Source organism: Leopardus geoffroyi, chromosome B4, assembly GCF_018350155.1.
Source record: "Leopardus geoffroyi isolate Oge1 chromosome B4, O.geoffroyi_Oge1_pat1.0, whole genome shotgun sequence".
NCBI classification, from domain to species: Eukaryota; Metazoa; Chordata; class Mammalia; order Carnivora; family Felidae; genus Leopardus; species Leopardus geoffroyi.
Window position 1 is genome coordinate 103,157,578 of NC_059341.1, and position 27,599 is coordinate 103,185,176.

The 27,599-nt window shown below is 37.5% G+C and overlaps 1 protein-coding gene across 4 annotated transcripts in view; it reads left to right on the forward strand.

The window, feature by feature from the left end:
* The window catches only part of SYT1 (synaptotagmin 1), a 554,862-nt gene that overhangs the window by 339,391 nt on the left and 187,872 nt on the right, over positions 1-27,599 (forward strand). For all 4 annotated transcript variants that reach the window (XM_045464186.1, XM_045464185.1, XM_045464187.1 and 1 more), the window contains one exon: positions 3,442-3,624. In XM_045464186.1, the coding sequence (XP_045320142.1) occupies positions 3,459-3,624 (166 nt within the window). In that variant the 5' untranslated portion in view covers positions 3,442-3,458. Of the gene's footprint in view, positions 1-3,441; positions 3,625-27,599 lie in introns of those variants that run through there.

Consider the following 27,599-nt stretch of genomic DNA (forward strand, 5'->3'; position numbering starts at 1 on the left):
ATACCCACATTTAGAAATGAATATATATTAGCTTATTGTTATTTTAAGTCTTAGGTTTTTGACTATTTGTGAAATTAAATGCTTATCAGGAGGATTTGTATTCCTTTCTTTGAGAACTGCTTCCTCGTGTCATTCGTACTGAACTTTCTCCTAGAGGGGAATTTATTTTTCTATCCAATATTATTTCTCTTGGCATATTTCAGGATGCCAAATTCCACTTCAACTACATGACTACACTCTAAAATTAAGTAACCCGTTTCCCATTGGCAAAAAAAGGACTTGTGTTTTCCATTTACTGGTAAACCAGTTCAAAAGAAAATCATAAATATCTTTCCAGTACCAATTTAATTGTTTAGTACTATGTAAGTGTTACTATTAGAGTAGTCTAGTGGAAGGAACCTTGAATCAGGCTAAATCTTTGTAGGACAAATCACTTAACCTCTCCACATCCCAACTGTTTTCTGTAAAATAAGACCAAGTTGCTCTTCAGGGTGTAATGAGAATTGAGAATATTATACGAATGACAGTATTTTGGCACCCAGTAGGTCAGTAAGTGGCATCTTTAGTTTTCAATAGCCCCATTAGTTTTATTGTATCTTCAGATGTCCTTTGTTATAGGGGTAAGGTATAAGCTTTTTATTCCCATAAATATGAATTGAAGAGCCATGTAAATGCTCTAAGTTTTTCTATTTACAAACAGCATTCTCTCTCAAAATATGAAGGAGTAAGAATATTAACAATCAGTCTCTTTGTCAGTATATTAGATCCTTAATTGCCCATTATATTTTTGTATTTTATGAAAGACTTTCATTTCACAGTTAAGTAAAAGGAGCATTGTCTATAATCTTGATTTAAAATAATTAGAAATAATAGAGATAATATCATTGACAAATAACAGTTGCAAGTTTATAGCTTTTACCTTTTTTGATAAAAACACTTCTAAAGCATACCTCATATCTGAAGAGGATTGGAAATATTCATTGCTTCATTAAAAAAATATACTGAATATACTTCAAATCCAACTTCTATCAAACAAGTATTTTTTAAATAGTCTTTTAGATCATTCAACTAATGATCAACTAATATAGATGCTTTATATTCCATTATAAACTGGAGCAACATGAAAATATTCAACAACCTGAGTGACAAAGGACCCAACCATCTGTGCACACAAAGGCTAGAAAGGAGTTTGGGGTGGCAGCTGATCAATCTAGATGACCAGCAACAATACCTCACTTCTAGAAGATGCAAAAATTGAACTGAAACCTAATTAGACAATATACCTTAATGATGGCACTGTTGTATGTAGGCATTTGCATTTACTGCAATAATTTCTTTTAAATTCTACAGTAAACCCTGATTCTTCAAATATCCTCAGCTATCCTATAGAGATAAGAAATAATGCATATCATATCTGGTAATTCTCACAGCAGAGGACCAAATTTAGTTTTTGAATACATACATACTAATATTTCATACATATGTATGTGTTTGTGTATGTAATTCTAGTCTTAGCTGACTCACATGAAATATAAAAGTTTTGTTATTATCAATATCAGTAGTTTCACCTAAGTTATGCAAACCAGACTCCAAATTTTAGCAGGGAGACACATCCTAAGCTAAACACAATCAGAAAATCAAGAAAACCTTCTAGAAAGTGACTTTGAGTTGGAGGAAAAAACTACAGTTTTCCACCATCTGGAAAATTCTGGATTGCCAAGTATTACTAGGGAGGGTAAGAGGGGGGACAGAAGGACCAATTGACTGATCTATTGATACAGTCCTAAGCTCATTGAATAGATTACCTCACTGCATACTCAAAAACCTTCTGTCTTTGGTAGGATTATTCTCACTTTACAAATGAAGAAACTAAAGAACGGAGAAGATCTAAGCCCCTATTCGTCTAACTCTACCCTTTCACATTATATTAGTAGCTACTAGTGGAAAATTAAAAGCTTTAAAAAAAATAACATATTGTAAAATGAAAACTGATTATCCGTGTGTATTTATGAGCCTCAGCCATCCCCTCCTTCCATGAAATCCAAAAATCTCTGGATTTTAAGATTATAATAATACATCCATACATCAGAGATTATTCTACTTACTGTTTATTTCCACTAAATACATAAGTATGCATAATTAATTCACAAAAGATTCTAAATCTATAAAAATCCTTTATCTCTTTTCTGGTTATTTCCATTTCTTTGCAAAAGGGACTTACAGGTCCATCAACTTTCCTGCTGAGACTATGAAGTTACTTTGCCCAGATATGTTTGTATTTATCTATTTCTGCCCCAAATCCTGTTCCCTTTCTTACCAGCACTGCCTGAAATCTTAAGTCATACAGTAAAATTCATTATTAAAGCCCAGAATATGTTTAAGTTGGAGAATAGGGCTTCAATCCTGCCTCTTTAGAACGCCTTCTGCACTGCACATGTACTAAAAAAAATCCAGGTAAGACAGGTTTCAGTTTCTTTACATTTCAGAAGGCAGATAAATTAAGAGGTCAAATGTCCTATCAGAATGCATTCAGCCAAGAAATAGAACCAGAACTGAGGTCTTCTGTATTCAAGGCTAAGAGGTTTTCACTGGCTACCTTAGGGACTAATTGTTTTTTTTTTAATATTTTGGAGATAAACATTTAAAGTAATTGAATACATTAACTTAATAGAATAACTCAATAATCTAATCAAGATGAATCAACAGAAATGGTTTGACAGACAAGACATGTTTCATCATCATTTCCTTGATACATACAGTCAATCATGCCACATTTACAGTGGCTTCAAACATTTACCCAGCAAGACAACTGAATTATTGATCACAGTATTGTCTACAGTAAATGTCAAAAATAAATGACTGGGAGGAAAATGTACCATCAATAAATGAAATTCAAAAACTTCTCTAGGACACTCCTGATATCTTACAGTGTCCATGTTATACTAGTATTCTCTATAACCATTTTAAAAGTAACTAATATTTTGAATGCATGCTATCATTTATCAACATTTTGAATATAAATATTTAATCTTTCTTTCCTTTTAGAAAATACAAAATGTTCAGAGTATAGAGCATATATGTTGTCAGCAACTGTTTCATACACAGTTCTGTAATGTACAGGTTAGAAGTTAAATCCGCACAATAAATAACTGGCAGTATAAACAACTAGTAGATTTGACAGCTCACATAGTATTGTTGGGACAGTGTTTTTAGTAAGTACGTCTGGTCTTACCTTCTAGGAAAGACTCTCCACCGTGGTTCCATAAATACTTTATGAACCAACATAAAGTAATACGCTAATGATAGACTATTTACCCAGGGAGCAGGTGCACTCTCTAATGTGTTTCATCTCTGGTGCACCTTTGATGTGGGATCAGTTAAGCCATTTTGAATTGTTCTTTGTTTTATTTATTTATTTATTTTGCTTCCCTCCCCTCTTAGATTCACCTGAACCTAAAATGGTGAGCGAGAGTCACCATGAGGCCCTGGCAGCCCCGCCAGTCACCACTGTTGCGACTGTCCTACCACATAATGCCACAGAGCCAGCCAGTCCTGGGGAAGGAAAGGAAGATGCCTTTTCGAAGCTGAAGGAGAAGTTTATGAATGAGTTGCATAAAATTCCACGTAAGTACTATATATGGTTGGTAGAGTAAAAATAAATGCTTAAAAAATGATCTTATGCGGGGGGGGGGGGGTTGCCGGGGGACAGAACTCCTCTTAACTTACATTTGATTTTTGTTAACTGTTGGCAGGGTAGCATTCCAATAATAAAATGGAGTATTAGAAATGGAATATTTTTAAGTCTTTAAATATTCTTTATACATGAAAGCCCAGTTTATAAAACATTTCTACCTTGTGTTTCATGCAGGTGGGGTCTTTTTTAAATGTCTATTTTTCTCTAGAATATTAACGTTTATGAGTTTTACTGTATATATTTTTAACTTGTATTTATGAAATTATTCCATTATAAATATTATTCCTAAACAATGGCTAAAATGGACTTTCCAATATTGCAAGCTTGATTTCCTTTAATGTACTAATATATCAAAATCTTCTGCATGGTTTTTAAATGTTTCTTTGTTCTCATCAGGAAAACCTAAACAAAAAACAATAACCTGTAGTTAAGCTTATTTGTATGAGTGCAGTGCTAAGTTCAAAACCAGTGGTGTTTACATCTGAAACAGGTTTTTTTTTTTCCTTCAGATGCGAACATTTATCATGAACTAGACATTTTTTTCAGATGCTGGGAAAACAGATTTTCCCACAAAGCTTATTCTAGTGAGGAAAAGAATAAATCCATCTAGATGCAAATATAGAAAGTCATGTGGTCATAAATAAGAGAAGCTAAAGAAGAGTAGGTGGGATATGGAAGGGCATAGACAGTAAAACATTATTTTTTAGGATGAGCAGGGCTGGTTTCTTTTGTAAGGAACCCTGGAAGAAGTGGGGGGGGCGGGGAGGAGTTATAAAATGTAGGAATTCTGGACAAAGGCCCTTAGGCAAAAATCTGCCTGAAACAGCAAGGAGGAGCCCAGTGAGCCTTACGTAGAGTGAATAAGGTGGAGGTGGGCAGAAGGGGAATTCAGATTGTAGCACAGGCCGTATCATGTGAGCCTTGTCGATTATTCTATGTAACTTGGATCTCCTATGAGTGAAACAAAATGCCTCTGGAGGGTTTTGAGGAGAAGTGTCCCAGGATCTGACTCAAGTGTTTTATAGATCATTCTAGCTACTGTGTTGAAAATGGGCTCTAGAAAGACAAGGACAGAAGATAAACAGGATGTTGCAATAATTCAGGTGAGAGATTTATCAATCCCTAAGAAAATTATTCTATAAGGACAATGAGAAACCAAGTGAAAAAAAAAAAACTACAAGGAATCAACTTCTTATCCATCAGTGACTAATTATTGATCTGTCTACTGTTAACAAATTCAAGTTCATCCGAGAGACGCTCTCGGCATAGTTGCCAGTAATTACCATTCTCAACAGGAAGATCCGTAACCTAGTGGAGGTGGAGATGGCCCAATAGATGAAGCCCTAGGATGAGAACCACAAGTTCTCTTTCCTGCTCTGCTACAAAGCTGATGGCTGATCCTGATACAACTTCAAGGTCGTAACTACAAGACACAAACCAAAATGCATGTATCATGGGGGCAAACTCTCACTTGAATATTTTACCAAAATGATTGCTTTAAGAGAGATGAGTTAGCAGAGAAAGAAATGAATAACATCAAATAAAATGCATACTCTGCCTGGTCTTGAACACCACCATCTCCTTCTTCAGAAGAGTAAACAATATGAGTGGTATGGCAATGTTATTAACTATAGGATTGAATGTTCCCCATGTAGCCAAAAAACTCATTCTCTCCTCTCCTTTAGGCTTTGTCTAAATGTCATCCTCTTAGTGAAGGACTTTCTCAACCATTCTACTTAAAATGATAACCCATTCATCCCACCTCATCTTTGCCAGCAATTCCTGTCCTCACCCTTGCTTTCTCATCATAGCACAGCTTTGCAGATGGTGCTATTTACTATTTGTTTTTAAATTGCTCTGGCTCCCTCCAAAATAGCATAAGCTCTATGAGAGCAAGGAATTGGGTCTGTTCTTTGTGGGGTTCGAGTGCAGGTGGTGCCTGATACGTAGGAGGCACTCCATATCTACTTGTTGAATGAATAAATGAATGAATGTCAGTTTAACTTATGTCCTGAACCACCCTAGTAGACTTTGAGGTCTTAAGATGCTGAAAAATCAAATCATCTTAAATATTTTTAATTTTTAATGCTAGGAATTATTCCAGTGCTTGACTGTGTCATTTACGCTGAAAAAAGCAAGTTGTTTTCATCTTTATAGCGACACTTCCATCTTTTAGCCTTTCCTACTTAGAGCCAACCATTCTGTACTTTATATTTCCCTCCCATTTAGCAATAAGAAAACAGGCAGCTGGAAAAAAGTTATGAAATGCTCCCTTCTTTCCTTTCTTTCCCTTGACTAACTTCATTTCTTCCCAAGCTATTGACCCACTCCCATGTCCCTTTCTTAGACACTGGGCAGGAGACCCAGGTGATCCATTGTTCCTCCATGGAGGTTTACTTTTGATCAGCAATCTAATAGAACTTCAAAGGATCTGGGTAACTCCTATGAAAATATCATGCTGCTAGATCTATACTTGATTTAATAGAAAGGAACAACTACCTAAATCTTAAAATATTACGGTAAATTAGAGTTAGAAAAACTTATAGAAGTACAGCCATGTAGTTTTATCAAAAATTCATAACTGCATATTTTACACCTTGATTTTAATCTACCACAGTTTTTACTGCCTGTGTAAAAAATTTCTAATGGGATGTATACACAGGGAGCAACACTAAGCAAAAATAAAACATATCCTGAAAATCAAATTCCTTTGGGAGCATATGTTATGTAAAGGTTATCACTTTTGACTTGGTATAATCTAGTGTGACACTAATGACAGGTAACAAATTAGAATATTAATTGATTTCAGTCTCTGAACTAAATCTTGGCTATCTGGCAGATGTGTTTTTTGCAAAATTGATAGCAAACAGCTTTAGTCTGTCACTTGAAATTCCCACTTGTGAGAAGAGAGGTGTCACAATGGCAAGGAGTTTGCATGTCATTAGTTGGGTAATCTGCACAGTCCAGCATGGAACATATTCAAACCAAATTGCCTGATGATATCATCCATAACACCATGGGGCTTAAATTTTTTTAAAAAAAGGAAAAGGAAATGGTACATGCTGAGCATTTTTATCTTTCAATTCATTCTGCACACTGTTATCTAAATGAAGCAGACAAGGTTTTTCAGAATGTTTCTTTATTTTGCAACTTTGATTGTAATATGACTGGGGTCATGGTTGGTTTGTAAAGCATGAACTCTGTGTCATCCAAATAGCTGTGATTAAGGTTTTGATATTCATGAGCTTCTTGAAGTAGAGTACACCCTTCCTTGAGCACAGCAGAAAACCAAATATCCACAACCTGTCTCTTAGTGCAGAGTAAGAGTGGACGAAGGGTAATTGTGTACTTTTTGCAGAAACACTACTGGATAAAACGTTGAATGGAGGGATGGAGAACACAAGCTCTGGACTCAGACTGCATGGGTTCAAATCTAAGTTCTACCACATACGCGTGCTGTGACCTGGAATGTTCATCTTTCTGGGAATCAGTTTCTTCCTGTGTAAAATGGGGATGAAAACACTATCTCCACCACAAGTTTGTTGGGTAAAGGGAGCAATGCATACAGAGCGCTTAGCAGAGTGTGTGGCACAGCGTAAACATTCTGTAAATGTTAGCTAATATTAAACCCAAGCTGTCATTTTAACAAATCTATTTCCATGTTAGAAAAGCCCTCAGTTCATGTCAGGTAGAAACCCAAATTATGAAAATTCCAAAAACTTTGCAGCCAAATATGTGCACCTTGCATTCTCTAAACCCACTCCAGCAATGCCTGACCTAGGAAGATGAATTCTCTCATGGTGTTTCCTCTGCCCATTATCACCTCCAACTTTCCCTTTTTCTTTTTTAACTCCTGTAATTTCACTCACTCCTTCATTCCTTTTAGCCTATGCATATGCTCAAGGTTCACATATCTGAAAGAGCCTATCAAAATTTGGCACACAGTAAGTGCTCAAGGAATGTTCATTTTTCTTCTTTCATGCACTAAAATTTTCTTCTCCTTACCTTACCTCTCTGTCAAGCTACCATGCTGTCTTCTTCTTTCGTATCTACACCAAAATTTATTGAAAAGCCTAACCTTGATCCCGACATCTATTTCTTCACATCCCATCAGTGACTCACCTCCTTCCATGCTGATTTCCATCCTGCAAGTGACGTTAAAATTGTTTTCACTTGAGTCACCAGGTACATCTTGATGCACGATTATGAAGGTTATGATCAACCTTCGTTCAGTCAGATATTTTTGTATCACTAGCACTATCAGCCATCATCATCATCTGTAATTCTTGATTTCCAGGACCCTACTCTCATTTTCATGTCTTCCTTCTCCACCCACCCTTTCCATTCTTTCATTGACTGGTCCTCCTTTTTCATGGTCTTCCCTACCCTAAAGTGGTACAGGATTGAGGATTACAATGTTAACCCAGTTCTGGTTTTTTTTGTTTGTTTATTTTGTTTTTTCAACATGCTCTCCCTGGGTGATCTCACTCACCTAGTCTTTCAAATAAGAGATCTCACTATTACCCTTGTCTCCCTTAATCTATTTCAGCTCCAATCCTATACCTGCAATTCATTTAAGTCCTGTTAATGCTATTCATGAAAAACCTCTCAAAACCTGCCAGCACTCTCATGGTCCAGTGTCTTCTCTCATGTTTTTCTCTCTTCCTGGACTCCCTTTCCCCATTAACACTGACACATTCTTTTATCATCCAAGAACCAGTTCAGATGTTATCACTTGGATGAGAAATTTCCTCATTTCCTAAGGCAGAATTATGTGAGTCTTCCTCCAACCTTCCAAAGCACTTCATGAAAATCTTTATCTTGGTTATTTGGTTTTGTTTGGGGCCGGTCCTTCTCACTGAAATGTAAATTGCTCAGAGATATGAACCATTTCTCACACAGGTTTGTATTCCCAATACCTTGAAAATATCTGACACCACGCCAAAAATTGTATAGATATTATCATATTACAAATCTTACTATATCAAACATTATGCCCAATGGTCTTTGTGTCATGCTTGGAGAGGCTGATCTAGGAAATAATAGTTTTCGAACCATCTTAAGCAAATGAAATATTATAAAAGCCTATATTTATAACATGAATTAAGCAAATCAAGCTGCTGTGGTAAGTTAAAAGTGTCTTCCTCGCTCACCCTCACATCGGCAGCAACAAAGACACCTAGATGTATGAAACACCTTTGAAAGCAGTGGCCTGGAAAAGGAGCAGCTAAAGCAATGTTATCCCTCATAGCAACAGCCAATGACACCCGACAACCAGTAGTGATGTAGGTGGTTAAGTATGGCACAAACAAATCAGTGATGAAAAACGTAGTCCAGTAACTTTGTTTTCCCTCAAGCGACTGCAGGATGGACATAATATCATTGTCGTAGATCATGTAACTGCTTTATGTTAATGTCGTGAACGTAATGCTGATGCAAGAAGAATTTCAAGACTAAATGAAGAGAAAACCCTTAGGAACATACAGGAATCCATGGCATGTGAATAACACAATTACTGTAATGATTGTCAGTCTTTAGTGAGGACTTAATGTGCTGTGCATTCTGTAAAATCAACCTGCATTCTGCCTTGTGAAAACTCTACTAGGTGAGAAAAATTATCCTCATTTTACACATAAGAAAGCTCAGGCTTAGTAAGGTAAGTGGTTTGTCTAAGGAAGTTACACATGGTGCAGATGGTAGGTACAGAACTATGTCAGGAAAAATCTTGCAATTTATGACTATGCCCTAACAGAACATCACCGACTGCAAACCATCTCCATCATTCCTCATCACAACTAAGACGTGAAACTATTAGGGTCTTTTGTGTCTGTGCAGATATATTGCTTGATATTTGTCTTTGGATAGGTTTTAATGTTTGCTAGGTTTCAAAAGACTGAATACTTGGAACACAAATTTAATACTAATTAAGAGTTTCTCATTACATTATCTGGATTTTAAGCAGGTACTCATTCACCTTATGCTTCTGCAGTTCTTTTACTGGCCCCACTTACTCAGACTGTCATGTTAATAACTCATGACTACCCAAGTACTAATAGTTAGATTTTGTTTCGTTGTACCGATGAACTCTGTAGATGACTCAGCTTCAGTTCTCATCTGTTGACTCAATTCTTCCTCACACTTCAGAAAAGCACTAGCTAAAATGTTACATGTTATTATTCATTGTTAACTTCTAGTAAATTGAAATATCTCTAAGTAAAAAACCTTACAATAACGATGAGTGTTATTTGCAGGGCAAAGCAAGTCCTTCGTTAATACTGAGGGGCTTCAACAATGCAATGGCTGAAGGAATCAACTGGGGCAAGAACACTGAGGTATAAGGGTTACAATTCATCACAGCACGATGTAGTAATCTGTGCTTATATTCAAAGGTTTTTCATTAAATTTTAGTTTATTTCATCATCTTTTTAAGTTTAATTCTGGTTCAAAATGTAGGAAATATCTGTGTGTGTGAATACAGACATAGAGAAAAATATTTAAAAGCTCCCATTGCTAAAAACTTAATCCTATAGCACTGAGTCAGTTTGGTTCTCAGTAGAGTTGGCATGGCCTCCTGCAGAATATTCTGAATATTCATCGGGCCACGTTTAGAGTGCTAAAAAATGGGCATACAGGAAAGCAACTAGCATTTAAAGGCCACGGGCCTACGAGCGTACAAATCTTGCAATGTGAGACAGTTTCACACAATGAAAACTATTCCCACATTCTGCACAATTTTCAAAACCTCCATAGGACACACGTATAGAAGGAAACCCTGTTTATAATTATCTAAGCCGAGAACAACTTGACATATAAACATAGCACAATGTGGTTTTGCATGATTTTAATATAAACAGAATATTCTAGCTTTTAGTGTAACATTCACCCAGCTTCTTTTATTTTCTCCCGATTTTTCAAAATCTCCTCTCTTACTTCTCTAAATCCAAAATCCCTTTTAGCAGCTGCAAGCATGTGATTATTTCATTGCATCTTCCAGTATAGTTATACCTGAAGATCTTCATAGTGAAATAAATTCCATTATAAACTTTCGTTTTTCGTTTTTACTTTCCTTATTTTCTTGATTTGTAAAAATTATATATGTAAACAATTTGTATTATTATTTATTCTTGGTGAGTAAAGGAACATTAGAAAATATTTGTTACAAACTGGGACATTGTGTATAATACTGATTTTAAAGTCTGCAGTAGGATTCCTTCAACAGCCTGTGTTCAATGTGGAAACATAACAAAGCATATGCTACTGATATTTCAGGAAAGTTGTTTAAATGTGTCCTTGAATTTCGTTTCCCTCTTGGGTGCCGATTATGTAGAAAATTCCCCCAAGAAATTCATGCCTTTCAAATGAACTAGTGTTGAGGGATTTTACAAACTTCCAAAGCATAGGTAATACAAAGCGACAGTGAACACATAAAGCCACCAGGCGTATTAAGATCTCAGCTAAGTTTCTCAACCTTGTTTAGCTATATTCTATTAGCATTTCAAAGACATTAAGTACATACACCTAAGGACAAGGGGAGTGGATATTTTGGACATACAATAAAAGTAACTCAGAAACTACCTTGCTGAAATACTTCACAAATATACAACTATATTTTTAAATAGCTTTAAACGTCCACTCCTCAACTTATACCAGGTGCATGTCAAAACAGAGGAACATTTTCACGAGAGGAAGCCTGAATCCAAATGGAAATGTATAAAGAAAGCAACAGAAAGAGAGAATCTGAGAGACCCTGGCTTTCTCCTCACTCTTAACGATGATGTAGATCTTTTGTTGTGGGGCTGACAGATTTGTGCCAATTTCTATTCAATCGGACAAAGAATTTAAAAGCAGAAACTGGAGGGGAGAACTATGATGTACTATTATGTATAGATCTTTAGCACTTGACTTTATTTTTTTGTTCTGATTCTCATGTATGAAAATACTATACTGAACGATTTAAATGTGGTATCTTCTGATCTCACATGCATCCCCACTCTGCCTTTTAGGTGAACTTAGAAAAGTATAAACGATTTAAAAGACAGTGGCCCATTTATAGGTTTCCTCACCAAACACTTTGAATGAAACTGCTGTCCTGGCAGAATTTCAATCCATTTAAACTCTCTCCCTTTTTCTTTTCTCTTTCCAGCTGTTTGCACACATATGAGTTAAAAACAAAAGAAGGGGGGCAATGGTAAACTACAAATAACAGAAACATATTTGCCTTGGTAAATATGCCGTTTACCCAAAGTAGTGTGTGCCTGTCCATGGAAACTTAGAAAAGATCCAGGATCTCAGTGTAGTGAACCTCAACTGACTGACTTGTATTGCTCAATGCCCTGAAAGTAAATTTTATGGTAATAATTTCCTTTTCATAAGGATAAGATCGAGTTCTATAAAAATCAGGAAACCATTACAGTGAATTAGAAACATTATTGTTATAATCATGTAAATATTACTCCCTAAATTCTTCAGTACAATTTAGCAGCCCTGAATGTTAACACTTTGTCCAGAATGCTATATAAATCACTCAGATTCTGGCCCAGTATTAGTTACTAACCCGAGTAGGGACAGCATTGTTTGCTATGACTAAAGGCCAAGGTGTGAGTTCTAGAGTTGGTCTGCCTGGGTATGAAATCATGGTCCTATCATTACTAGTGTCTGACCTTGGGCACATCATTTAATCTCTCTGTAAAATAAGAATAATAATAATAACCTCTGGGAAGGTACGAGCATAGTGGTATTAATATATAAAGTATTACATATATAAATAATATTCAAAATTCAAACTTCCAATATATATTTATATAGCACCTACTATGTATGAGGCTGTATATGACAGGCTAAGGATCTCAATCTCAATCAAAGCACATAATTTCAAGGCCTTGTTTCTAGGCCTTGGTGGCATTATGGATTCCTAATTCTGCCAGAGGACCTCTAAATTAAAATACTTTAGCAAGACATCCATGACTTTTTATGAGACGATCTGATATGGCTTATACACACATTCCCAGTTCACGGCCCACCCTTCACCCACACACATTTTCCTTCAGCTGCACAGAAATCCTTAGAGTTACTGAATTTATTATCCAGAGTATTCCAAGCTTCCAGGTCTTGGTACAAATTCTCTCCTAAAATGTCTTGCTTATCTGGCTGGACTGCTTCCAGTTATCCTTCAGAACTCCACTCCATTTTAAAGGTCTTCCTGTCGCCTCCTAATCTATGAGTGAGCAATTCGCCTTTTGTAATAAGTCTTCATTTTATACGCGTTTAGAATTCTCACTTTGTATTTTACTTATCTGTGTTTTCTCTCTTAACGCCAACCAGTCTACCTGAGACCAGAACACTGTCCTTTCATCTTTCTGTCTCCAACCTCAGCACGAAACTTGGTTCACAGTAGGTAGGATTATTCTCCTAGATCTAAAGATCCTAGATAATCATACTATCAAGAAACAGGCTTCCACTCATAGATCCAGAAAGCAGATTGGTGGCTGCCAGTGGCAAGGAGTTGGTGGGGATGGGCAAATTGGAGGAAGCGGGCCAAAAAGTACCAACTTGCAGTTACAGGATAAGTCAGTCTCGGGGATGTGACATTCAGCACAGTGACTCCAGTCAATACCGTGTTGTATATTTGAAAGTTGCTAAGAAAGTAGATCTTAAAAGTTTTCATCACAAGGAAAAAATGTGTAACATGTGTGGGGATGGATGCTAACCAGATTTCACTGTAGTCATCATTTTGCAATACAAATATCAAGTCATTATTTTGTACACCTGCAACTAATGTTATATGTCAATTATACCTCCATGAAGGGAGGGAGGAACGATGGGAGGGAGGGAGGGAGGAACAGAGGGAGGGAGGGAGGGAGAGAAACAGAGAAAGGAAGAGGAGAAGGAAGGAAGGGAGGGAGAGAGGGAGAGAGGAAGGTGTCCTACTGGAAAGGAGTAATAGTAATACTCAGAGGTGAAATTTAACATTACCCAGGACTAAAGACGGGCTTACCTACAGAGCCATTTTGCTTTGCCTTCAACCACACAGCATCATACAACCATCTTTTCTCTCTCATCCTCTCCTTATTTTTCTCTTTCCTGAAACTTTCTGTAACTTTGTCATTTCCTGTTCTGTTTTCTATCCCTTTCGCCTGTGCTGAGTAAAACCATTCCCTGTTTTATTCTTTGGCCTGGTGGCAGCCCAGGCTCATTCACCACTAAGATAGAAGCAACCACCAAACCGGTCCACAGGGTAAATGGTTCTCCCCGCAGGCATTTTCATTCCAGTGGAGATCTGGGACTTACTTTCATCGTTTAGTTTTAAAAAGTAATATGTTGTATTGGAATGCCTAGGAAACAAGATGAACTCATTTCTTCTGACCATTGTTATACAACACAGCCCAGTTTCTTGTGCTTTCATTGAGAGTTCAAAGACAACTGAACGTGTTGTGTTAACCGCAGCTTTCCCAGTAATGGTTACTTCTGTAAGGCTTTTTTGGGTGAGTTTCTCTGTTTCACCCAATCAGCTACACAAAACATTGCAGTTTAGTTTTTCAGCTACTCTTGGTACCAGTAATGCCACAACTGTGGATATCATTTGAAGTGGTGCTTTACAAAGGCCTCCCAGCCATCTTCTGTCCACACCAACTGGCACTGTTCCATGTCACCTCACCTTTTTACAGCTGCTGGCAAACACCTACCTTTCTTCTCCATATTTGCTACTATGGCTCTAAAGCAGTTTACCCGGCTGCCTTCCAGCAGAGATCTGTTTTTGCTATTTTGCACTAACTAGTCTTCAGCTCTAACACCAATGCCACTGATGTGAAAACCCAGGCACTTCCATAGAGTTTAAGCTTAAGAATGTTTCTAAAAGTTGAACATGATTTTTCCCAGTGCTTCCATTGCAAGAAAACATGTAGACCATTCCCCAAAGTCAGTTCTTCTGCTTTTATCTTCCACTGAGGTTTGATGCAGCTTTTGCTCCTAGCTGGATTACATGGTTTGGCCTTTCACCCAGCAAGAGACAGTTGGACCTATACATAAAAGGCACCCAAAACTCTTACTGATACTCTCTTCTCCCTTCGTTTCTGATACTTCACATTCTAATTATCTTGCTTTCTTTCCGAGTGTTCTCTTTGCCTCCTCCAAGCACTTACAAGTATGTACTTCCCAAGGATCTGCCTCTGGCGTTCTTCTACCACTATGATTTCTTCATAATTTCAGAACTTCCAATCCTGTCTTTATGTAACTCATACTCAGACCTCAACCTTTACCACCTATGCTTCTACTAATCTCCCCCTCTAATAACTTTAAGGAATTTAATTAATTTTATTAAGGAATGGTTTACACACAATAAGATGAACCCATCGTAGATGTACGGTTCTGCACACTTTGACAATATATGCAATGTAATCCTCACTCAAAAAAATTTCTCTACTCCCTTTCCAGCAATTTCTGCCCTGGTTCTAAATAGTGACTGATCTCCTACCACTATAAATTACTTTTGACCGTTCTAGCATTTCCTAAAAACAGAACCATATACTGCATAGTCCTTTGTGTCTGGTTCTGGTTTCTTTCACTGAGCGTAATATTTTTGAGATTCATCAATGTTCTTGTATATATCAGCCATTCTTTTCCATTGTTCCAGTAGGATTCCATTGTAAAGATACCCACAACTTATTTACATGCTAATGGACATTTAGGCCGTTTCCAGTGTGGGACTCTTAAGAATAAATCTGCTATGAATACTCTCATGCAAGTCCTATAGGCAGGGATATATGTTTATGTTTCCTTTTCTCTTGGGGAGTACCTAAGTGTGGAATTACTGAGTAGTATAGTATTTACATTAGATTCTAAAAATTGTCAAACTTTTTCTAAAGTGGTTGTATTATTTACATCTCACCAGTGATGTATGAGAGTTCCAATTGTTCCACATCCTGGAAATGTGTACTGTTTGGCTAATTATTGCCCCACTTGCACTACCTGGGCAAAGTTTTCTTAAAAGGACACCACAAGCATTAACTATAAAAGAAAAAGTTGATAAACCCAATTTCTTCAAGAATAAAGACTTCTGCTTTTTGAAAGTCACCATTAGTAAAAAGACAAGTCACAAACTGGGAGAGAATATCCACAATACAGTAATAATACAATATTAAATAAAATATATTTAATGAATAAGGTGCTTCCAAAATATATTTGGAAAAAAAACTCTTACAAACCAATATAAAAATGAGCAAAAACTCTTAACACACAATGTAAGAAGATACACCTGACCGATAAATTCATATAAAGATGTTCAACATTTTTAGACATTAGGGAAATGCTAATTAAAGCAACAATGAATTCCATTTTTGAAGGCTGTTTAAAAACTATGCATCTATATACAGCATTTGCAATTGAAGTTAAGTATATCCAAAACTAAACTCATCTTTTCCCTCGGCAAAACATTTACATACACATATATATTCCTCTAATCTGAAACTTAAACCCCTAGCATCACCTTTAACCCTTGCCACTTTTCCCCCCATTGTCCAACTTGTTAACAAGTCCTACTACCTCATTCTCAGTCTCCTCCCTCCTTTACATTCCTACTGCTACTGCTCTATTTGGGTCCTCATCCATATTACAGTCATTAGAGCCTCCTAAGAGGTCTTCCCACAACAATTTTCCACTGTTAGCCAAACCACTGTACATACATTTTCCAGATGATTCTTCCTGAAGCCCTACTCTGAACACACAAGTCTCTTGCTCAGATACCTTTAGTCATTCTCCCTTAGCCAACTTTTGAATTCCCTCATTTGTTATCCAAGACCCTCTGTAGAATAGCCCCAACCACCTTTCCAAACTTATTTCAACTTCTCTCAACTGAACTATTCACTGTTCAACGGATAAATGCCTACATTTCCTGCCTTTATACCTTAGTCTATGGCATTCCTACATTTGAAATACCAGTACTCCCATCTCTGCATATCCAAGCCTCCGTATCCTATAGGATTAAGGCTCAATTAACATGTTAGCTTTTCTATAATGCTCTTACTAAATACCCATATTATTCCTTTAATATGCTTATCTTCCACCATGTAGTAGTATTGTGTTCATATCTTTTCTTCCTTGCTGGACTTTAAGTTCTTAAAAGATAGCCTCATTTCTTTCCTTCTCTAGACCACATGCTACATGCCCCACAGAGAGTAGGCGTCAATAAATGTGTACAGCATGGATGAACGGCTGGTAGAGGAGTACCAAGTAGAGTAAGTTTTCATTTTCATCATCTAAGAGGAGAGATAAGATGTGCATAGAAACAGTAACAATAAAAGACGTAAGCATGCTGAAACCTCAGAGATGTGTAGGGGAGTCATCAAAAAGACTGCCAAAGTAATTAGGAATTCATTTGGAGAGGGCCATCAATATCAAATTAAGGAGCTTAGACTTTATTTAATAGTTAAAGAGGAGCCAGGAACCATTCAAGATATTTAAACATGGAAGTAACACAATTACAGTTTTGTTTCAGAAACATCAATCTGGCGGCAGTGTGTGGGTAGGACAGATTGCAAGGGGAGGGCCTGGAAAGAGGCACAGGCAGAAAAGAGGTAATTGAAGGAGCACTGCAGTTAATGAAAGCCTCATCTGCTGTGGAAGGAAAGGCACGGATGTGACAGACTCTGCGAACATGCAGTTGCCAGGCACTGCAAGCGGATGTGAGGGTGTCAAGGCAAAAGAAAATAAGGACTAATTCTAGCGAAGCTGGGTACCGTGGCAGGGTCGTGCCCTGTAGGGAATAAAAATGCCAAAGCGGGATCAGCATTGGAAATTGAGGTCTGCGAGTTGAGCCCATGTAAATTCAGGTTGTGAAAGTGGGTAACTGTCATTATTAAGAAGGTATAATAGGAGGAAAAAGAGAAAGTGAATAACAAATTCTTAACATATAAAACTCATGGATGAATGAAGACACTGATGAACAAACAGACGAGCCCATAGAGTAGTGGGTCAAATGGAAGTGCAGAGTGTCACATAAGGGAAGTAAGAAGAATTTCTGAGAAACGGTAGCCAATCTGATCCGAAAGAAACTTATTAAACATACTCCTGTGAAGTCTGGGAGAAAAATGCCTCAGGCATTTAATCTGCCCTGATGGTATTTTCAGTCCAGTGGAGGGCAAGGAGCAGATCTCATCATCACCATCACTGCCAATAATTTGAGTAATGAGAACAGGCCCTCATCAATATATAATGGTTTGACCAATTATTACTCATAACAACCCTGTTTGTTTTTTTTTTTTTATGAGAGTGTAAAGAATCCTTTACTAGGGCATAGTGAAGCATGTACATGTAAGCAAGGCACGAAGGAGGGAGAAATGGTATGGGAATAACAGAGAAGGAGTTAAAAGAAAGAGGTGGCCCTTCCACTAGGCCTTGAACCAGAGGAGGATTTTCATAACCAAGAAAGTGACAGAAGGTCAATCCATAATGAATGAGAGGAGTTGTTCAATACGAGTTGTGAGTACCATCACAGCGTTTTATGGTTGACAGTTTGGTTGGTATAATTGGATTCTTAGATACATTGAATGATGTGATTGGAAGAAAAAGCACGTGACCTCATTTTTGAGGACACTTCATGCTTTGCTAAACTGGTCCTACCTCACTTACTCTATAAAACCTAAGGCTTTATGAAATTTAAGGAATAGGGTATGATCTGACTTTTTTTCCTTTTTTGACCATGAGAAAGAGTAATTAGAGATATAAGCATCCAGGTATGGCAAATGCTATAGAGAGATCACAGAAGATTATGCCTGAGAAAAGGCCAGCACATTTAGATCTCTTTGTTGACCTTGGAAAATCTCATTTCATTAGAGAGCTAGAATCCAAAATCAGCTTGCTGGGTGTGAGGTGACAAGCTAGGAAGTGAGAAAGCAAAGTGAGAAAGTGAAAGCAGTGCATGTGATCAGTTCACTCCCGAGAGAACAAACAGAATTCTAGCCCATGCACTTATCAGGATGATGAGAAATTGGATAAGTGTTGAGGCAGCGAATAGAATGAGAGAGAAGGAAACAGACTGTCTGTCGTTATCATAGGCAGAGCTAACTCTTTCCTGGCTGCTTCTTAACACCGCCACATGTCTACACCACTAGGCCTATCACTCACTAGTCCCTCACGTGTTTTGCAACAGAAGTTACTTGGGAGCCTGGAGTTGGTGATAGTCTACTAACAGCTAGAATGTTAGAAACTATAATCCACTCAAATGACTAATGCGCTTTGACTGTAAAGTACTGCTGAGGCCATATGCCAATATATTTGGATGATTTTTTCCTGCTTCCTTGATCAGAGTCTCCCTTGGACTTTCTACAGGTCTCATGCCTACGGCACTTGCCAGTTTTATTATTTTGTTCGAGCAATTTGCCTTATTCTTCCAGATTAATCTAAATTCTTTAGGGGCAGAGATGGACATTGTCATATATATTGTTCCTAGAAAGTAGAGAGTAAATAATTACTTATTGAATTAATTTGAGACAATGTTTTACTATTATAAATACATACAAAAATGGCTTGTGGAGAGATAGGTTTGTTTTCTAGTGCTGCATAAAAGGTTACAACAACACAGTACGACATAATAATGTCGACCAATACACAATAATCTCACAATTTACACGGATCAGGAATCTGGCATAGTTTAGCTGGCTCGGGGTCTCATAAGACTGTAGTCAACATGTCAATTGGAATGTGGAAGGAGGACTCAGAACCGTCTTCCAAACTCTTTCAGATTTGGGGGAGAAAAGTCAGTTTCTTGTTGAAGGATTGAGACTTTCACTTCCTGGAGGTGACCTTTTCAAAGGCAATTTACAACACGGCTGTTTGTTTCATCGAAGAACGTCTCTCTCCCAACTAAGGAAGAACTCATGTCCCTTCTGAAGGGCTTTCACCTGATCAAGTCAGACCCACCCAGAATTATCTCCCTTTTGATTCAAAATTAACTGATTTGGAACCTTAAATATATCCCTACACTCTTGCCATATAAAGTAACCTACCCACACTCGAGGAGAGAAGATTATAAAGGGGAGTGTATACCAGCAGTGGTGAGGGGAAGGGAGGGAGAAATCTTGGGAACCATCTTAGTGTTCTACTTACCACAGATTTGCAAAGGCAAAGAGCACAATAATTTTTACTTAATGAGAAGCAATAGAGATTTTCTTTTCCCTAATGTCAATCTGGACTATGTACATTTTTTTTTTAATAAAACTAAGTGGATTTAACCTGGAAACCATCACTCTTACTCTCATTTTGTTCTTCATTTTGGTGGTATTTCATTGTAACCACTAATATAGTATATTTTTGCAGCAGTCACAGCAGCCAGTTATAGTGGTGAGATATTACAGCGCAGATTCTTTGGGATGTGAGCAATGTGAAAGAGTGTGAAAGCTAAAGCAGTTTGCTATTCATACCTCTCAGTCTAGCAAATCCTTCAAAGGTTCTGTTTTGGTAATGGCAATTAGTTCATTTCAACAGGTTTCAGAGTATCTATAAAAACACCATTGGATCCTGAGTTGGAGATGCTGTTCCAATTCTAAACTTCTGCTTTAAGAAATTGACTAAGAGGTAGAGTTTCTGTTTTTAGTATGAGCCCACACGTAGGAGTTAGAAGTCTATGAGCTACTGTGAGCTACTATGAGCTATACTCGATATGATTATTAGAAATTCTAAGTTTGACATATTCTTGTTTTAAAATAACTATGTGTTACATATTTAACACTCTCCTTTATAAGAAATATGCATATGAACAAAAATGTGAAGGAGAATACTTTATTCTTTAAAAAAAAGGCGGGGGGGGGGGGTAGGGGGAGAGAACTCTGCTGTATCAGTAAAGCCTTCCAAAAGACTTAAGGTTTAGATTCTTAACATACCTTACATTCCAAAAACTGTTTCAAACACACAGGAGGGGAGCCTCTTAGCCTTCCTGAAAGGGACATCTTTCTGGGGAAAAAGGAGTTTTCAAAAATATTCAGAATCTTATTATAAAAATATAAGTTATTTTTAAAATCCTAGTAATGAAAATTTTCTTTTAGCCATGAACTGCTAAGAGTGGAAACTCATTGTTTACTGGTTTTGAAACCAGTTTAATCCTAAACCATGTCAGCCAAATAATGAAGGTTTATACAGCCATCTCTATTACATGCATCACATTTCTACAAGGAGTTTGGTTTCTTCCTAGCATTGATTGTGAAAGAATGCTAAGAAAATCCTACGAGGAAAGACTATAGAAAAAAATTATTTGTTGAATGAGGAATTTTTCACACTGGCAACTTTTGAGTATGTTTTTCAAAACAAGAATTGTATTTTTAAAAACCAGGGAAAAATAACTACATAGAAAATAAGTGGTGTCGGTAGAAAGAAAAAATAATGTATTCACGTTAAGAAATTAGAAATGTATTTTAAGATGTAGAAGTACATAGTAGGTGTTATGGGTTGAACTACTGAAAAAGATATGTTCAAAATCCTAATTCCAGGTACCCAGGAATGTGACCTTATTTGGAAATAAGATCTTTACAGATCTAATTAAGTTAAGATGATTTAAAGGAGTAGGGTAGCTCTCAACCATATATGACTTATGGCCTTAAGAGACACTGAGACAGACACATAGGGAGAAAGCCACGTGGCAAAGAAAGCAGAGATTGGAATGATGTATCTACAAGGCAAGAAACAACAAAGACGACCCTGAACACTAGAAGCTAAAAGACAGACATAGAACAGATTCTTTCCCATAGCCTTTAGGGAGAACATGGCCCTGCTTACACCTTGATTTTGGGACTTCTAGGGAGAAAAGAATAAATGTTGTTTTAAGCCAACCAGTCTATGGTCATTTGTTTCAGCAGCCCTAGGAAGTTAATACAGTGGCCAAGTTGTATGAGAATCACCTGGGTTTTTGTGAATGAATGATAGACCACTTCCCATCTCTGTCCAAGTTCATTCCCAATAACCTCTCTTTCAGGAGAGAGCGTCACTTGACAAGAAGAAAGGTGCTAAGGGGTTAAGGAAGCCAGAGACTTCATCTACTTCATCCTCCCTCAGGCTATTTAAGTGTACTTTCAATCATGTGAGGAAGTAAGATGTTGGCCAGATGCACTTTCGCCCAGAGGGACTCCCCCATGTGCTGAGCTTATTGGAAGCTACTTTATGCACTGTAGTTTAATTGTCTTAACAGATACCACTTACTGAATACGTTCCCAGGAATCTACAGGCACTGTGCATGATCTGACTTATTCCTTCCAACAACTCTATGAAGTAGATGCTAATACTACTCCCAGTTTACAGATGAGGAATTGACAGTTAGGGAGATTTAGTTACCAAGGCCAATCAACTATTAAGTAGCAGCAGAGGATTCAGATGGAAGCCTGGATGTCACAAATCCATCCAGGCTCTAAATTCCCGCAAGATGCTTTCTCCTCCCAAAACATCCATAGTAAGACTGGGTGTTGTATTTAATTTTTAACTTGTATATGAGGGTGCTATAGACTGAATGTTAGTGTTCCCTCACAAGTCATATGCTAAAACCTAATCCCAATGGGATGGGATTTGGAGGTGGGACCTTTGGGAGGTGATTAGGTCATGAGGGTAGAGCCCTCATGAATGAGATAGTGTCCTTATAGAAGAGGCCCCAAAGGGCCCCCTTGCCCTTTTCCGCCAGGTTAGGACATGGCAAAAAGAAAGCTATCTATGAACCAGGAAGTAGGCTCCCACTGGACACCAAATCTGCCAGTGTCTTCATTTTGCCTCCAAAACTATGAAAACGAATTTCTGTTGTTTATAAGTCCACCAGTCTGTAGTGTTTTTGTTATAACAACCTGAATGGACTAAGACAGGGCTTTGCCACTTTTCTCCTAAATTGCCTCCAAAATTTGGAGAGAACAATGTTCTCATTTGTTCATTTTTCCATGACATGTTTTTCTCTACTGTTTGTTAAAGAGAATTTCTTAAATTAATCAAGTATAACCACATGCTTTCTCACATTTCAGTATCAAGCAAAACATCAGAGAGAGGGCTTTTTTTTTCATATTGATGCAACTTTGCTGGTAAATTAAGATAAGAATACTTGTTAGATGCTTCTGGTGTCTTTACTAAAAATATTTCAAAACAAAATCAGTGTAGCAAGAATGAATTTGAGAACCTTACTGAGGACCAAGGATGCTAAGGTTGGGAGATGCACTGCAGAAAATCTCATCTCTTTTCCCAGTTTCCAAACTCAAGGATCATAAAGCCTTAATACTGGCAAGCAGGAGGTCTCAAGCTAATGGTACCAGAGTGGCATAAGTTGTTGCTTTTAATGATTGACCTTATTATTATTTTTGAGAGAGAGAGAGAGAAAGAGAGAGAGAGCGAGCACATAGTCAAGTGAGTGGGGGAGGAGTAGACAGAGAGGGAGAGAGAGAATCCCAAGCACTGGCTGAGGGGATCAAATCTCACAACCTTGAGATCATGACCTGAGCCAAAGTCAAGTCAGAGGCTTAACTGGCTGAGCCACACAGGTGCCCCTGCTTTTAATGAGTGACTTTAAATGAAATGTTAATTCTCAAAAGTTTACTCTCTGAATGTGTTAAGTATCCTTATCTCAGAAATGGAAAGCAAAGTCAACAGAGCCATCAAGAGGATAGGGGAATGCCAACATTACAAATTGATTTAGCACGGAAAAGGAAGAAGAAAGGGGAGGTGAAAAAAATGGGGGCAGGGGAGCGGTAAAATTACACTAAATAAAGCTTAAAAACCTAAAATGTTTTATTACGTAAAAGCATAATGCTATATACTATAACATAAAGTAAAATAATTAGTCATCCATTTAACCAGGTTTCAAAACAGACTCGTGCTACATTTTGAAATGTGTTGGAACAATTGATCACTTCATTTAAATTACTGTCGGGGCACTTTCAAGTACTGTAGTGAAGGATTTCCTACCCATCACTATCTATGATCTCTGCTCTGCTTTCCAGGCCTAAAATTAACATGTCTTTGTGAATACTTTCATCACTACCACTGGCTCTGCCCAGGCTGCACCCTCATAATCTTCAGTTTGCTAAAGTGGTTTTTTCTGTTGCTCCTCCAGAGCCTTCCACATCATTTCCTTCAGGGCTTTGCATATATTTTTTTTTCCTCTCTTCATAGAGACTTTCTTTTTCTATGCACTTCTGCAGGAAACATCAATATTTGCTCATAAAACCAAAGAGATCTCTACTCTATTAACCTATCATTGACCTCCCCCCCACCAAGTTTTAACACATTTCAATTTAGTACTTGTTGAGCTAGTAAAACTGGACACCTAATTCTACTTTTGAACAGTGTTTTTTCTGAACCTTGATCTCCCTCTTTAGTTTCTTATGTGGTAAAAATGGCAAGAGCATTTTAAAAGTTACTCCCAAAACCTAATCTGATGAAGTAGGCACCAGTCTTAGCAAGTAAATGCAACTCCTGGAAATTGTTTCCATGGAGTGGCAGCTATTATGGCTGCAAAATGCAGTATGAGCAATGAGTTTTTTCACCAAGGACTCTCAAGTTGCTGTGTCTTTGTATAGAGGCCATGCTTAAAAAATATTACCTAGCTCTTTGCTTGAAAACTCAAATATAAATAAAAAACTTTTAACCTTGCTTTGACTTTTTAAGCAGAACATTTTTGTGCAGAATTTCACGAGAGGTGATGTTTATGGGAGGAAATATATAACTGCAAAGAATTGTGGTAAAAAGAAGGGAAAAAATGGAAAATAATCTTTGAAATCATTGTTAATTCTTACCATTATTAGGACAAGCTTTTATGAGGAACAACTCAGGAGAAAACCTCAAACTAGTATCCAATTGCACCAAAAATGACATTTTATATAAATTATGTAGAAGACTTCATAGAGAATAGATTCTAGAGATTGGGGGGACATATTAGAGGTCAATTTCCAAAAGATGAAGGTCCTTTTGAGGATACTGGGTACAGTGGATATTTTAGGACATGGTAATTGTTTTGAGCATGAAAATGAGTGGTGAAATGAATGTGAGAAAATGATTAACACTCTAAATCTAGGGAAAGCTGAGAGAATGGGGAAGCAATGATAACTAGTAAGTTCAGAGTATGTATTTCATAGAGAGAAATGGAGATAAACTGTACCAGTGAGTAGAAACCAATTATCAATGGCCTTGCACACCAGGCCTCACAGGGGACCTCTGAAGTATTTTGAGCAGGGAAATAACCTGAGCAAAACTTAAGACAATTCCTCTGGGCATGTACTTCAGAATGCATTGGGAAAGAGACAGGCTAGAAGAAGGGAATCACTTAGGAAGTGATCCAAATAATCTAGGCAAGAGGTATTAAGAGCCTAACTTGAGTAGGGGAAATAGGTATTCAAAGATGGAAACCTAAGTATAAGACATCATTCTCTTTTCCAACCTGGTACTTATTTTTGCCTCCATTCTTTTGTTCACATTGTCTGTCGTTCCCCCATCATCTCTACAAGTGTGGATTCTGTACGTCCTTCATGAGGCCATTCCAATTCTTCTATTCTTTCTCTGAGTTTCTACATTTTTTTCTACCTTTGCCTCAGAGCCAATTATCATTAATTCTATCTTGTATCATAATTATCTCTGTTCACCTCTTATTTCGGCTACTATTAGTTCCTAGGAGACTGAGATCACCTTCAAACAGCCTCCTGCCTAGACCGAGATTTCAGTATAAAGGTGACAGAGTATTTGTTTGCTCATGTATAAAGTGATAGAACTCGCAGTGTATACTTGGTGGGTAGTCAAAGAATAAAAAGCAAGAGTTTCAAAGGTGGAGGGATATTTTTTAACGTAAAATCTGAAATCTGATTCCACGTCTCTAAGAGGTAAGGGAAAGTGAAAATAATTGAATTTAGTGATTATTTTATCACATGTGACCTTCCAATGGACAGTTTTATAGAGAAGACATTATGACATCAGAGAGGGTGCTCCAGTGTCAAGGGCTATCAGGTATGTTTGTGTAGCTACATACCAAATGAATTCTCATTTCTTCCATTTACCAGCATATTTGGTTCACTGCTATTGAAAAGATATCTGAAGTTGCACACCAGCAACTCACGAGGTACAATTTATGAGGTAGGAATGATTTTCACATAGACTGTACAATATTGTTTTTAAACATTTTTGCATTGAACTAACATAATACTGCTGGGGTATATCGGGTATAATGCAAAGTAGCACAAACAAAATCAATGATTCACAGCACTTTGCTGTGAGGGAAACAATTTATGAGGCACTATTAAAGACAGTAAGGTTATTAATATCTCACTAGCAATTGGAAAAAAATGAAAACATATACTCCCTTCACACATGGTAAATTGTTTTGCTACCACCTACACATTGGCATTTGATCACTCAATATTTAATGAGTGCCTGTTGTGTGCTAAACGACCTTCTAGAATACACAGCAGTGACAGTTGGGGTGGAGGTAGTTATAATACAATAGATTCTTGTAGCACATAGACATAGATACTCAAAAGCCTCACAGTTATACAAGAAAAAAAAAATTCAAAGAGTTGGAGAAAATTTTCCAGAGCAGGAAATCACAAAAAGGACAGGAAACTATAGTAAAAACTATGAATTTGCACTGAAGGAGCACACAGCAGAAAAATAGTAAGGGCCATCTGGGAGGATGAAAACATTCCTCATGAAGAAATACATTTGGAATTAGGCTTTCAGAAAATGAAGGTCAGTGAAGCTCTTACTGGTTCAAAAAACTAGCAAAAGTTAGTCCAACTGGTTAAGTCAACTTTTTAAAGTTCACTGTGGTAGAACTAACCTCATTTGACCCAGTTAGTTTCACAGGTCATTTTAATCCCACCCAGGAGGCCCCACATTGTAGCAAGTGCACTAGTCACATAAAGATTGTTCCAAGACTCATAATATTTCTGAGAAAATACTCAAAGTTCAATCCTCCACTGGATGGGAGAGTTAACATTTTTTTATATCCAAAAAGTAGGATTAACTCTAACTGGGAGGAGACAGAGAGTACACAAGAGTAAATCACTTAAAAGAGAAGTGTGTTATAAAGAAACAAGGACCCAGGGCGCTTGGGTGGCTCAGTCAGTTAAGTGCCCCACTTCAGCTCAGGTCATGATCTCATAGTTCGTGGGTTCGAGCCCCACGTTGGGCTCTGTGCTGACAGTCTAGAGCCTGGAGCCTGCTTCAGATTCTGTGTCTCCCTCTCTCTCTGTCCCTTCCCCGCTTGCACTCAGTCTCTGTCTTTCTCTTCCTCAAAAATAAATAAACATTAAAAAAAAGAGAAAGAAACAAGGGCCCAATTGAGGGGAAAGTTGGATTGGGCAGTTGATGGAGAACCTCCATTGCACCTGACATTCTTTTTTTTTTTTTTTTTTTTTTTTTTTCAACGTTTATTCATTTTTGGGACAGAGAGAGACAGAGCATGAACGGGGGAGGGGCAGCGAGAGAGGGAGACACAGAATCGGAAACAGGCTCCAGGCTCTGAGCCATCAGCCCAGAGCCTGACACGGGGCTCGAACTCCCGGACCGGGAGATCGTGACCTGGCTGAAGTCGGACGCTTAACCGACTGCGCCACCCAGGCGCCCCGCACCTGACATTCTTAAAAGAGGGAAAGAAAGCACTAAGAAAAATTATTTGAAAAATAGTATGAAAGCCAAAGACCTCTCCTGCCTCTTTGTTTAGGTATGCAAATGTGCAAAGCATGGACAAGCATTGAGTTTGTAAAAGGAAGAAGTAATACCAGTAATTATTAAACCCCAGGGTTAATGCAGGCTCAGATGATGCTGAGACAAACATCACTTAGTCAAAAGTTGAAGTCAACTGGAGACTTATGACAGACAGGAAATGAAAGTGAGCCCTGCAAAGGAGGTTGTTGATAGGATCGATTCTAACATGCAAATGATTATATAAAAAAAATCTAAGAAGTCA